Source organism: Mirounga angustirostris, unplaced genomic scaffold (genome assembly GCF_029215605.1).
Source record: "Mirounga angustirostris isolate CCGP_5_RB_7025 unplaced genomic scaffold, mMirAng1.0.hap1 SCAF_1, whole genome shotgun sequence".
Classification (NCBI taxonomy): Eukaryota; Metazoa; Chordata; class Mammalia; order Carnivora; family Phocidae; genus Mirounga; species Mirounga angustirostris.
In genome coordinates, this window is record NW_026991709.1 from 93,004,322 (window position 1) to 93,017,492 (window position 13,171).

General features: G+C 42.2%; 1 protein-coding gene across 12 annotated transcripts in view; it reads left to right on the forward strand.

The window, feature by feature from the left end:
- Positions 1-13,171, forward strand: part of TNIK (TRAF2 and NCK interacting kinase) — a 385,586-nt gene that overhangs the window by 351,030 nt on the left and 21,385 nt on the right. For all 12 annotated transcript variants that reach the window (XM_045903381.2, XM_045903382.3, XM_064585383.1 and 9 more), the window contains one exon: positions 8,470-8,599. In XM_045903381.2, the coding sequence (XP_045759337.1) occupies positions 8,470-8,599 (130 nt within the window). The remainder of the gene's footprint in view (positions 1-8,469; positions 8,600-13,171) is intronic.

Consider the following 13,171-nt stretch of genomic DNA (forward strand, 5'->3'; position numbering starts at 1 on the left):
ACTAGAAATACCCACCTTTCCAAAATTTGCTGGAATAGGCCATGCTGCACTTCCTCTCTGCTGTCGGGCACTCTCCTGTCCCTTTAGAAATCACCTGCTTACAGCCCAGCCTCTGCACAGAGAGAGCCTGTACCTTCCGCTGTGTGGCCCCTGGATCTTGAGCGTATTCTTGCGGCTTCGTGTAGTGCTCGAATCAGGATATTTATTACATGTTGTTTCCCTCTCTGGGCTCTGAGATCCCTGAGGGTGAGGGTTGCGTCTCATTCATCTCTGTACTCTTAACACCTTGCATGGTGTCTGGAATAGAGTTGGTCTTCAGGGACTTTGATTTATATTTAATTGCACTGAACTGAAATTGCAAGTCCTGGCTTCCTAGAGTTTATAGCGCAAACCAGAAGAAAGACACATTCACAAATAACTGTCATCAAGATAGAGGGAACGTGGGGCAATATTAGAATCTCAGGCAAGGGGAAATTGAAGTAAAGGCACAGAAGGTTGACTTTGATAGGAATGTCAGGTGTATGGGGGCAGGGAGGGGGGTGGTCTGGACCAGTGAAACCAGACTAAGAAGTGTGCGCTTTATCAGGTGGCCGTTGGGAACCATGGAAGGCCCCCCGAGCTGGGAAGTGACATGATCAGTGCTATGTTTGAGAGAAATTTGGCAAGATGATCTGTAAAAAGAACAGACTCGACACTGGTAAAGCAATTCAGAGGATCTATTACTACCATCCAGAAATAATGAATGGGCTATCATTGAATGCATATAATGGAGGCAAAAGTTGACATGGCTCTTGAAGAATTGGTAAATTTTAGGCAGGTTAAAACGATCATCCACTAAAGAACATTTAAAATATTTAATGATATAGGAGATCTACTCAGAGACAAGGCACGATACAAGTGTAACCCTTTACATTCTGTGCTACATATATATCAACACAGTTCACTGCCATGAAATGTATACAAAAAGAGCTTCTCAGAAATGGAGACCAGCCATTCAGACAAACAGCTGTAGATACTAATGCTCAAAACAACAACTTTTTTTATGGACAGTGCTGGTTTCATATTTATAGTATAACGTAGAACCTATAAGAGTGTGCATAACTAAGATTATTTCCCTAACCAACTGCACTCTTTCCAATGCCTCATGCATAGAAAAATAATTGGTGGAGGGAAATAGACTAAAATTATAAAAGTGATTACCTCTGGATTATACAACTATGAGTGGTTTTTATTTTATGTAGATCCCCAATTTCATGATGAGCATTTACTATTTTTATAATCAGGAAAAAAACAAAAGCTTTCTAGAACAGGAGGAAGGGAAGGAAAAGTGCCTAAGTTGATTTGCATCAGATCAAGCAAGCTGAAGAAGCATCCTCTTGTATCAGCATCTTCCCTCAAGTGTCTGTGCCTGCTTCAGAACAAGACATGTGAGGCCCAGTCTTAACCATTAGGACCATCTCCTGCTAGCATAGCCATTGAGTTGCGTACAATCTTATAAAACGCTGTCATCACTGGAAAGCCATGGTTCTGACCCCGTTGCCCTCCCAGGCTGTTGTAGTGCTCCCCTCCCTTGCCTGTGGTCCTCTCTGCCCTCCTGGCCATTTTTCCAGTCTGGTTTTACTAATGTAGAATCGTGGCTCTGGTCATGCTGTATCCTAGTGTCCTATGACCCTCTTCATCCCTGGGGCTCATGATTGCCTCAACATATGCTCCAGCCAAACTGACCTATCCGTTCTTGCAAATAAATGCCTTGTACTTGTCCAGTGTTGTGCCTTTTCTTGCAATGACCTCTCCCTCTGTTTTGCATTCCCACTTACATCCAGCCTTGTATTTGAGTATTCATGTCATGTTTGTATGGTCTTCCGGATGCTAACCTCTTTAGTTTCAGGAGCCATGACTTCCTCAGCTTTTTTTTTTTTTTTTTTTTATAAAGACAAAGAGAATGCATAGCAGGGAGGAGCAGAGGGAAAGGGAGAGAGAGAATGAGAGAATCTTAAGCAGGCTCCATGCCCAGCACAGAGCCTGATGTGAGGCTCAATCTCACTACCCTGAGATCATGACCTGAGCCGAAATCAAGTCAGACGCTTAGCCGACTGAGCCACCCAGGCACCCCTTCCTCAGCTTTTATATCCACTACCCAATGCTAAACCCAGGGCCATTCATATAGCAGGTGTTCAATAAATGTGTATTAAATGGAATTAAATCAGTACCTACAGTAACACGTTGACAAATCCTATTAGAGGAAATTACTGTTCTAAACCTGTGACCTAATCACAGTAAATTTCCTATAGTTTTCCTTCTAATCAGTGGATGTGTTTTGTTTTGTTTTGTTATAGTCTTTACAGGAATTTGAACAACTAATTGTTCTCACCCAGACTCTACCTTGGAAATAATTTTTAGAACAAAGGATTACTTTAACTATAAAATGTTTGGCCTGAGTGGTTTTTTTTAATTATTGCCTTTTTTTCATTCTTTTATTATTAATAAACTTAATTTTTTAGAACAGTTTTAAATTCACAAAAGAATTGAGCAGATAGTACAAAGTTCCCCTGTTACTCCTCCTACCCCCTGCACAATTACCCCTATAATAAGCACCGTACATTAGTATGTACATATGTTATAATTAATAAACCAAAATTGATATACTTTTTTTTTTAAGATTTTTTATTTATTTATCTGAGAGAGAGAATGGGAGACAGAGAGCATGAGAGGGGGAGGATCAGAGGGAGAAGCAGACTCCCCGCTGAGCAGGGAGTCCAATGCGGGACTCGATCCCGGGACTCCAGGATCATGACCTGAGCCGAAGGCAGTTGCTTAACCAACTGAGCCACCCAGGCGCCCCAAAATTGATATACTTTAATAGTTCATTCAGATTTCCTTAGTTTTTACCTAAAATCCTTTTTTCTGCATCAGGATCCCATCCAGGATACCATGTTATATTTAATTATTTAGTTACCATATCTATTTAGACTCCTGTTGGCTGTGACAGGTTCTCAGACTTCCTTTGTTTTTAATGAACTTGGCAGTTTTGAGGAGTACTAATTAGGAATATCATAGAATTCCACTCTACCAGAATTTATCTGATGTTCTTGTCGTGATTAAGGTTATGGATTTGGAGAAGAAAGATCACAGAGGTCACGTCGTTTTTATCAGTTCATATCAAGGGTATGTACTATAAATGTGACTTAGGACTATTGGCATTGACCTTGATCATCTGGCTGAGGTAATGCTTGTCAGGTGTCTCTACTGTAGTGTAATTTTCCTCCCTTTCCACACTGTACTCTTTGGAAGGAAGCCAGTGTGCACAGCCTGCACTTAAGGAGTGAGGAGTTACGTTCCTCTGGATGGAGTCTCTATATAATTTATTTGAAATTATTCTGCAGAGATTTATCTCCTCTCCATTTATTAATTTATTCAGTCATTTATTTATATCAATATAGACTCATGGATATTTATTTTGTACTTTGGGTTATGATCCGATACTTCATTTTGCTGCTTAAATTATTCCACCTTCAACCACGGGAAGCTCTTTCAGTTGGCTCCTATACCCCCCATGGCTGACACACCCCAGTCAAGCACTTTCTTACCTTCTGACACTATAAGGCGCTCCAGGCTTATCTTGCGTATTTCTTGCTCTAGTCCTGGAATCAGCTATTTCTCCTGGGAGCCTTGATTCCTTTTATTAAAGAATGATATCAGAACCAAGATTTGGGCACTAGGTGTGCTCATTGCTACTGATGTATCATTTCTTCTAGGCACTCTCAGCTGACAGAGCAAGGAAATATATATGTGTATACTAACCCATTATGTACCCATATCTATAAATGTTTCTACCTATAGCCATCTGTATTACATTAAATAAAAGTTTATCCTGATATCTCCAACTCTGATTCATTAACACATGGATCATTCTAGCCCCCTCCCCTTCCTTACCTGGAAATTCCCACTCCAACAGTAGGAAACCAGGCTCTCACAATCTGCCAACATTTGCTTAGTGTTCACTTCTGGTACACATGGATAGCAGTATCAGAATGCTTAACCTGTATGCCCATGGGAAACAACTTTAGCAGTTAGAGTGCAGTGCTTACAGGCAGTTCCTTTTACCTTTAGTCTTATGGGACTCCATTTATTTCCAGAGTTACAAAGGTCAACCTTTCCCCCATCCCCCACTCTGTGAGATTTTTTAAATACCTTTGTAATGCAGTTAGATTCTCTTTTCCCAGTCTGCCTTCTTTCCTGGGATCCACCAACCTCCTAAATGATTTATTTTTATTTGCATATATCAAAGTTCACTCTCCATACTATGAGGTTCAGTGACATACCTGAACCAATTTTTGGTTATCCTGTAATAACAATTATAAGAAAATTATTTTGGCATAACCCATATATAAAAGTGATCCAATGCTGAAATTACTTTTTAAGTTTTAAAGAGACAAAACATTAGTTATTCAGGACACTTTAAACATGGTAATAATTCTCATAGCTGATTGCTCATCAATTCATAAAAGAGCTATCTTTTGACAATAAACTTGAATGAAATGTTTGCTAGAATTATTGAACAAAGCCTTTGTTGACTTATGAAACATTTATTGGATGTCACTTACCTGTGACAGTGGTTGGCACTGAAGATGCCAACAATACTGAGATCTGACCATTGCAGGACTGTGTATGGAGTGCATGGTTAGCGGTGTGCAGAGGCTAATGTGGAAGCAGAGTGGAGAGCCACCTATACCACCCCAGTGGGGCTGGGGTGGGGTTTGGGAGTGCCTGGACTGCAGTTTAAAGGAGAAGTTACCCAGAGGGAAGCAGAGAATGTGAAAGAACCATTCAGGACGAGAAGATAGACTAAAGTTGCCCAACGGTTTTGGTAGCATGATGCGTGTAGGAAACTACTAGGAGTCACATGTTGTTCAAGTTAAAAATGGAAGGTAGGGTTTGTTGAAAACATCAGCCAGAGAAATAGGCAAGGACCAGATAAAAGAAGGCTTGTAAGCCACAGGTCTATCCTCTGGTTAATTGGGAGCTCCTGAAGGTTGAAAGCAGAAGAGTGACATGGTCAGGGGAATAGAAAAGGATGGAGTGGAAGGGTCAGTAATAGCAGACAGACAAGAGGCCAAATACCCAAACTATCAAAGAGCAGTCATTGAACTTGAGAGCTAAGAAATGACTTAAGGAGCGTCCTTGAGATGCTAGAAGTCAAGTATAGGGAGCACCAGTTTGAACAGTGAACCTTAGTATTTGAAGGAAGGTACCATGCCTTTTAAAAAGAATTCTGGGAGCACTTGGCTGGCTCTGTTGGAAGAACATGCGACTCTTGATCTCAGGGTTGTGAGTTTGAGCCCCACATTGGGTGTAGAGATTACTTAAATAAATAAATAAACTTCTTAAAAATGTAAAAATTAAAAAAAAAGAATTCTATAGAGAGGTGATTTGGAACATACAGAAGTCTGTAGGAATTTTCCATAGTCAAAGCTATTATTGGTACCAGAAAAATTAATGATATGGTTAATTAATACAGGGTACACAGAATGAGCAAATATGTATAAAAGGTTCATAATAAAATAGACCAATCCTACACACCAGGAAAACCTTAAACTAAGAGAAATTGCTCACCATTCTAGATCAATTTGACCAAGGAAGAAATACAGATTATCTTTTATTCAATCTATAAGGAATATTACTAGTAGAAATGATATTTTTAAAAACTCAAAACAGCCCGAACTGTTCACCATAAAAATTTATCATAGATGGAGCAGTTCTGACTCATAAAATTTTAAGTATAAAATGGACCCAGGAAAAAAATAATCTCAGTAAAAATATTCAGCAAGAGATCAAACTGATAGTGGCTGACACTATGCCCTATAAAACTTGCTATTGACTAAAAATGGACAGGTGAATCAGATCTTCTTAATAAAGTTGACACCTTTAGGGGCGCCTGGGTGGCTCAGTCGGTGAAGCGTCTGCCTTCGGCTCAGGTCATGATCCCAGGGTCCTGGGATTAAGCCCCACATCGGGCTCCCTGCTCCACGGGAAGCCTGTTTCTCCCTCTCCCACTCTCCCTGCTTGTGTTCCTGCTCTCTCTGTCTCTCTCTCTGTCGAATAAATAAATAAAATCTTCAAAAAAATAAAAAATAAAATAAAATTGACACCTTTAGAACTGATCCAGACAAATTGTACTCGGTAGAAGTAGTGACCACAGAAGCCTTTGAAAGATGATATGGATAAAAATTTTGATTGGTTTACTAAATATTTGTTATAAAATCTACATAGAAAAGAATTGGATCCTATGATGACAATTTTAGTAACATAATAATGAAAGTAAATAAATTGGCAAAGAGTTTAACTGAGGCATATGGAAAATTGATCAAGGGGTTGTCCTAATGGAATTAGCTCTAGAAAATATCTTTTTTAATGAAAATTTCACTCATATTGGCATATTTCTGATTAAAATGGATAGAATCAAACATCATCAGGGTAAAAAAAACATAAGTGGGGCCAAAATAGCTTTGACCTTTGAACTCCCGTGAAGCTCTCTATTGGTGAAAGGGAACTCAGTTGTACACTTCTCAGCCTGGTGGTGCCTTCTGACAGTGGCCAAGAATGTCTGAGTGAACAAGGGAAGTGACCCCCTTCCTAGAAGTCTCTGGCTCTTTATAAATACTTCATTTATTGACCTATTTGTATCACACCATCTTGTCCCAAACAAGAATTGAAGGCGGCTTAAAAAAAAATACATACAAGGTAAGATAAACTTTCAAATAAATGAGTGAAGATATCCTAGTTTTGACAACTATTCTGATTGACCAGTCTGGCAATATGTCAGGCATTCATTGAAGCGATTTCTTTTTCCATGTCTCTGGGACACTATTAATGTCTCCTTTCTGCAAATGCAATATTGAAATTGCTCCTTTGGAATTTCTTCCCAAACACATCAGTTCTAACTGATACTTAGATTCATTCAATCCACTGCTCCAGTTTAGTAGTTTTGAAGTAAGCATCTTGCTATGCATTTTTTTGGTCTGGACTCATCTTCACATCTTCTCACCTCTTTGTTTGGATCCTTAACATATGTCTTCTCTGTCCCAGAGATGTCAGAAATCTGGCATGTTTCTTCTTTCTTGAATTGAATATTTCATCAAATGTTTGGACTTGATCGAATCCAAGAGACCAGAAAGATTTTTTTGAATACATAAGAAACAATTAAGAGAACAAAATGGTAAAAGATACAATTAACATACCTAGTGAGAGAAACAAGCCTTGATACCTTTTTTATTTTTAATAAACCCACATTAAAAGAGAGGCAGCTGCGGGCGCCTGGGTGGCTCAGTCGGTTAAGCATCTGCCTTTGGCTCAGGTCATGATCCTGGGGTCCTGGGATCGAGGCCCCCTCCCCCCTGTCAGGCTTTCCTGCTCAGCCAGGAGTCTGCTTCTCCTTCTGCCCCTCCCCCTGCTCATGCACACGCTCTCCTTCTCCTTCTCTCTCTCAAATAAATAAATAAAATCTTTTAAAAAAATAAAATAAAACAAATACAAGGTATCAGTGAGGACCACATTGGAAACTGAAATCCTATGGACGAACCACGTCACCTACCTGGTTCTCAGTTTTCCTTGATGCTATGGTCTGTGCCCCAGGACACATGCTCTCACATCAGTCTCCGCTCTCAGGGTATATGTCGAGGTCCTGTTACCTTCTCCATTACATCTTAAACACAAGAATAAGAAACAAACTGAAAATAAATATACCACGGTGTGGAGTCATTACAAGAGGTTTTAAAACATACTGCATATTGGTAAATAGCCTAGCTGATGGATGTCCTAGTAAGCCAGAATGCCCTTAATTGATATTTCTTCTCCGTAAATAATGTAAAACCCATTGATCAAATGATTGTGCATTGCACTCCTTCCCACTCTGTGCCCAGCTCTACACTGGGTATACAATGATGAGCAGAGACAAGACTGCCCTCACAAGCATATGTTCTAATGAGACTGAAGGCAAAAGTTACAAGAGACTCAAAAAGATAAAGAATCACAAATTGTGATGAGAATGAATAAGACAAAGGGTGAAGAGAAAGAAGTAGGGTTAGTGGGATAAGACCTAGGTGCTGAGAGATGCCTTCTCAAGGGAAGTTATCATTTAAGATGAAATATTAATACTTAAGTATCATTAAGATGAGAGGCAACTGGCCAAGAGCCAGGGTGGGGGACATTTTTCCAGGCAGAGGGAACAGCATGTGCAAAGTGCAGGTCAGGGTGCCTGCTGGTGGAAGAAGGAGTAGGGAGGGCTTAGAAACCCTGTGGAGCCTGGTGGGCAGTTTTGTTCTTGGAGAGTCTGAAGCTTGCTCGCTAGGGCTGCTGTAGGAGAGCAGGCAGGGAGGGGATGCTGCGGGAGTGGGACACCTGTTCAGGACACCGAGAAACGGGCATTCCCTGAACATACATTGCTGTTAATATCCTTCCTTCCCATCTCAGACCCACAGGAGGCCCTGGGAGCACCGAGCAGTACAATGTGGGAATGGTCGGCACGCATGGGCTGGAGACCTCTCACACGGACACTTTCAGCAGCAGTATTTCAAGAGAAGGAACCCTGATGATAAGAGAGGTAAGCTGGTATAAAAACTGCAGAGGAAGTGCATTTCTTAAGTGGATTCGATATTAGAGCTTTCGCGGAGAATGCTTACGGCGTGTAGTTTAAGCCTTGTGAATGGGGGCCAGGGGCAGGGGGGACCCATGCTTCTCAATGGCTGAGTGATTTTAATTGTCCACCGCCTCCTTTCCTGTATCCTTCTAAGCTTCTGCAGTGTGACTTAATTACATTAGTCCAGATTCTTCGGTAGGAGCTATGCAAATCGGAATAGAGAATTTGAGCTTGAGGATATAAAACTGGCAAATCCAGATGTTTCCTACAGCAGGAAAACAGAAATGAATGGTCTCGCTCAGCAGCATCCGAGGCCTTGTTATGCCTACTCCTGCCATGGCCTTATCCTTGTGGATTTTATGTAGAAAATTCTTAGAAGTTCCAAGAAAGGGTGATTTCATCTTATCTAATTAGGTCAACATTAAAAAGGCTGTTAAGCTATGTGGATGAAAGAACAAAGAAATATGCAGATCTACTTGGAAATGTACCTTGGCACTTTGTATGATTTTGTTTTTTTAAACTCAGGCACATCATTTCAATTGCGGTGGGGGTGGGGCATCTCCTCCCACAGGCAGCGCGTCCTCACTGGGCCTGTGCCAACCGGAAGGGCCTTGACAAATCAGAATTTGTCTTCTCTTCTTTTTCACTTCATCATCATCCTGCAAGTTTGCCACCAAGTCTTTGCCTGGAAGGAAAGTAATGGCTGGTAACATCGGGCAAAAAATGACTTGATGTCCCCTTGGGTCCGTGTTATCATCTATAAAATTTCATAAATAATAGTAGAAAGATGACTGGGAGGATTCAGTGAGTTAATACATGTAAGCATTCAGTTAATGTAAACACAGTTGACTCCGGAACAACACGAGTATGAACTGTGTGGATCCACTTACATGTGGATTTTTTTTTTCAATACAGTCTAATACTGTAACTGTATTTTCTTGTCCTTATGATTTTCGTAATAACATTTTCTTTTCTCTAGCTGACTGTATTATAAAAATACAGTGTATAATACATATCCAGAATATGTGTTAATAAACTGTTCGTGTTATTGATAAGGCCTCCGGTCAACAGTGGGCTACTCCAGGAGTTAAGCTTTTGGGAAGTCAAAAGTTCTATTCGGATTTTCAACTGCCCCGGGGGTCAGTGCCTCTCGCCTCCATGTTGTTCAAGGGTCAACTCTATTTTATTTTATCTCACTGTCACCAGAGAACGGAGTTCTTCTTTGACTCGTTATCACTCCCCACTCTTGCCTCTGAAAACAATGTATATCATCTGTCATTCCTCAGCCAGGAGAGTTTGGGAAACCGTAATAGCAGGCTTTGCTCTCCCAAGAAAGAAAGGAACTATAGTTTTGAGATGAATAAGGCCTTTGAAATAATAATTGGCAGTAGGGCTGTAACTGGAAGAGTAGTTCCCAAGGCAACTTACGAGAATTTCATTATATGGCCTTGCTGAATCTTTGAAGTAGGCTTTAAAGAGTCCTATCATGTAAGCCTGAAATAAGAAATGGACTCGGCTGCAGCAGTTGACATTGCATAGTGCTGGTGTATAAATCTCCCAGTGTGGTGTGTGGATAATTTCATTGCAAGTGTGGACGGCTGCTATCACTGTAACTTGCTACTTGGAAGACTTGAGGGAAAATGTTCCGGAGTGAGTTACTCTCTGACTCCAAATAAAAGGACTCTGATTTCTAACGCAGTTGAAAATTTGCTTGAGTCTTTATGACAGAGTCAATACCTTGAATAAGATTATCAGGAGGCACATTTTCAATTCAGTTGCCAGACATATCCAAATGGCTCCATGTTATTTAAAGCACTCCAGGACTTTATGACCACAGCCAATCACTTTGAAAACAGCACTCACCAGTGTCTTATGTGAATTTGATCTATTGAGGGCCCAAAATCTTTTTTGTCTCTCAGTTTCTAAAATTCCACCTTTCCCAAATGTGAGCTTTTAAAATAACAAACCTTGAGTTGGAATCCATTAAAGGTACAGGTATTAAAAAGTTGAATGCAAATAAAAGTATGTCCCTGACAAAAGAGTAGGAAAAGAAAAACTCATAATAGAACTTAGCTTATAGGGTGCTATCATTCAGTTCCCCAAGATGGACATCAAGTCGAACTCACTCATGTCAGCATTCCCACTTAAGTGGACAAGATGGTTCCAGAGGATACGGGCTGTACTACCCACAGTCTTGCCAAGATGCACAAATTTAGTGCACACCCAGGCCCAGTGGTTTTCTCTCTCCCTGTCCTATGGCCCTGTAGGACCTTGCCCTACTCTCGTTCTAGAACCCACCACACCAGCTGTCATCTCCCACTTCGTCCATCGGGACCCATCTGCTGGAAGAGCCACTCTCCCTTCCCCACTACCCCTGCTGCCCACTCCTCACCCAGCAGGTCGCTGGGGGTCTGGCTCAGCCTTCCCTTTCTCCTTGAAGCCCCTCGTGGGCCTCCGTGGGCCTCTGTCCATAGCATCTTTCTTACTGACCAGCTGACAATAGGAAATAATAGGAAAAGGAGTCCACTTAAAACAGCTTACAGTGGGGAGAAGAGGTGGGGTTGGTATCAGAGATAGAGGCACAAAAATTCAGAGGTATTTCATACAAGGAATCCAAAGGCAAAGAGTAAGTTGGGACTCTGTGCAGGGCTGGAACCAGAAACTAAAAAGGATCAGGAACCCAGGCAGCTTTCCCGTGCCTATCTTTGGCTCTCTCACTGCCTGTCATCTCTGCTTTCCTCGATGCCTTGTCTCTCCTCTCCCTCATTTCTCTTTCCTCCAATTGCTCCTTTGTTCTTTCTACTCCACAGGCCCGCTTTCTCTCCCTCTGCATGCATGAGCTCTCACTTCTCCCCGCCCCCCAGTTGCAAGACAGGCGCCACCTCCCACCCAGTTCAGCTGTGCAGCAGAAACTGACCAGTGTCTCTCGGCCCCAACATTAAATGCAAAAGGGAATTTGATCCTGCATCATTCAGGTGTCCACTCCAGGTCCAATCAGCTATGGCCGAGAGCAGAGCCACCTCGTGTGGCAGCACCCAAAGCACCTGGGCTCTGCTACCAGGCAGCCCCCGATTGCAGCACTTAGAACCTGTGTCGCTTGGAGCAAGTCACTCTTGCACTGCAGTTTCTCCATCCGTAAAATGAGGATAATGAAAGCTAACCCACGGTGTTATCTTAAGGACTGCGTGGAATACCGTACCTAAAGCGTTTGGCATGGTCCCAGACACATACTGTTTGTCGGAACAGCTTAGTGCCCAGCCCCATGGCAATGGTGAGGGTGGAGAGACTATAGAGATGGTTGGGCTCTGCAAGGAGGTCCTAGGGGGCAGGGCTGTTGTTCATTTATCTCTGCGTTCCCAGCTGAGCGCCTGGCGCACAGAAGGTATTTAACTCTGAGAAGCTGGCCGAAGGGACAAAAGCTGATGACTCAGAGTGGGGAGATTCAGGGGTCACCACTGGATTCCTTAAGGCTTCTCACCGTCTGGGCCTTTTCCCCTTGTTAGCCTCTTCAGGTCTTTCTTTGATAAGCTGTTCTTGGCTTGAGGCAGGATACTAGGGATAGAATAGAGAACCCGTGAAACTCTAAAGAGACTCTATGTGTGATTTATGCTACTGGGAGATTGGGGGGAAATGTTAAGCCTTTCAGTATTTGAACAGAAATTAGAAGGAAGGAAGGAAAAGCTGTCCAGTACACATAAAATTGGAGACAGTGGGATGAATCAGGACTGAACCCCATAAATATCATTTAGAAGACAAAGTGTTCAGCTCTGAGAACCGGCACTAGTACCCGGATGAGCACCAGGACAGAATGAATCCAGAAAATACCCCTCGCCAGGGCAGCCTGCAGGCCAGGAGCATGCTGCCAAAAAACAGAGCATGCTTCTGCTTTCCAGTTATTTCTCAAACTCCCTGGCAACACCCCTTACATGAACCCCTTCAGGAACTTGGGGATCTGTTTCGTCTCCCCCCAAAAAGTGCCTCCTTTCACTTTTAGCCAGAAGCAGGTACCAAGTGGTCCTTGCAAGACCAGGACAGGGTCTGGAAGGGGGAAGTCAGGCCAGTGTGAGCCCATGCCAGCCAGTCCCAAAGAAGGCGAGGAGTGCTTCTGCCTGCCCTGATCCTGGCTCATTCCTCCATGTTCAGCAAAACGTGTCACACTCAGTAGGCACTCAGAAATGTTAGGTGAGTGAATGAATGAAAGCAAAGGCAAAGAAGGGACTCGTTTACTTAGGTCTGCTCTAAGAAACCTCAGTGAGTTGGTCGCATAAATGTCAAGTCAGGAAGCACAGTACTAGCCAGGCCTACAGGGTGGGCACTGGCTTTTTAGGAAGCAGAGTTGTCTTTTAACCCTGTATTTCTTCCCTGGGGTTTTTGGGGAGGAGGCTTTACTCTCCAGGGCAGTGGTTTCCAAACTTGTTAGGTCATACAACCCTAACAGTAAAAATTTTAGAGCACTCCACATAATTACAATGTATTATTTTTTAAGAGAGAGAAAGAGCATGCACATAGAAGAAGAGGGAGAGGGAGAGAGAGAGA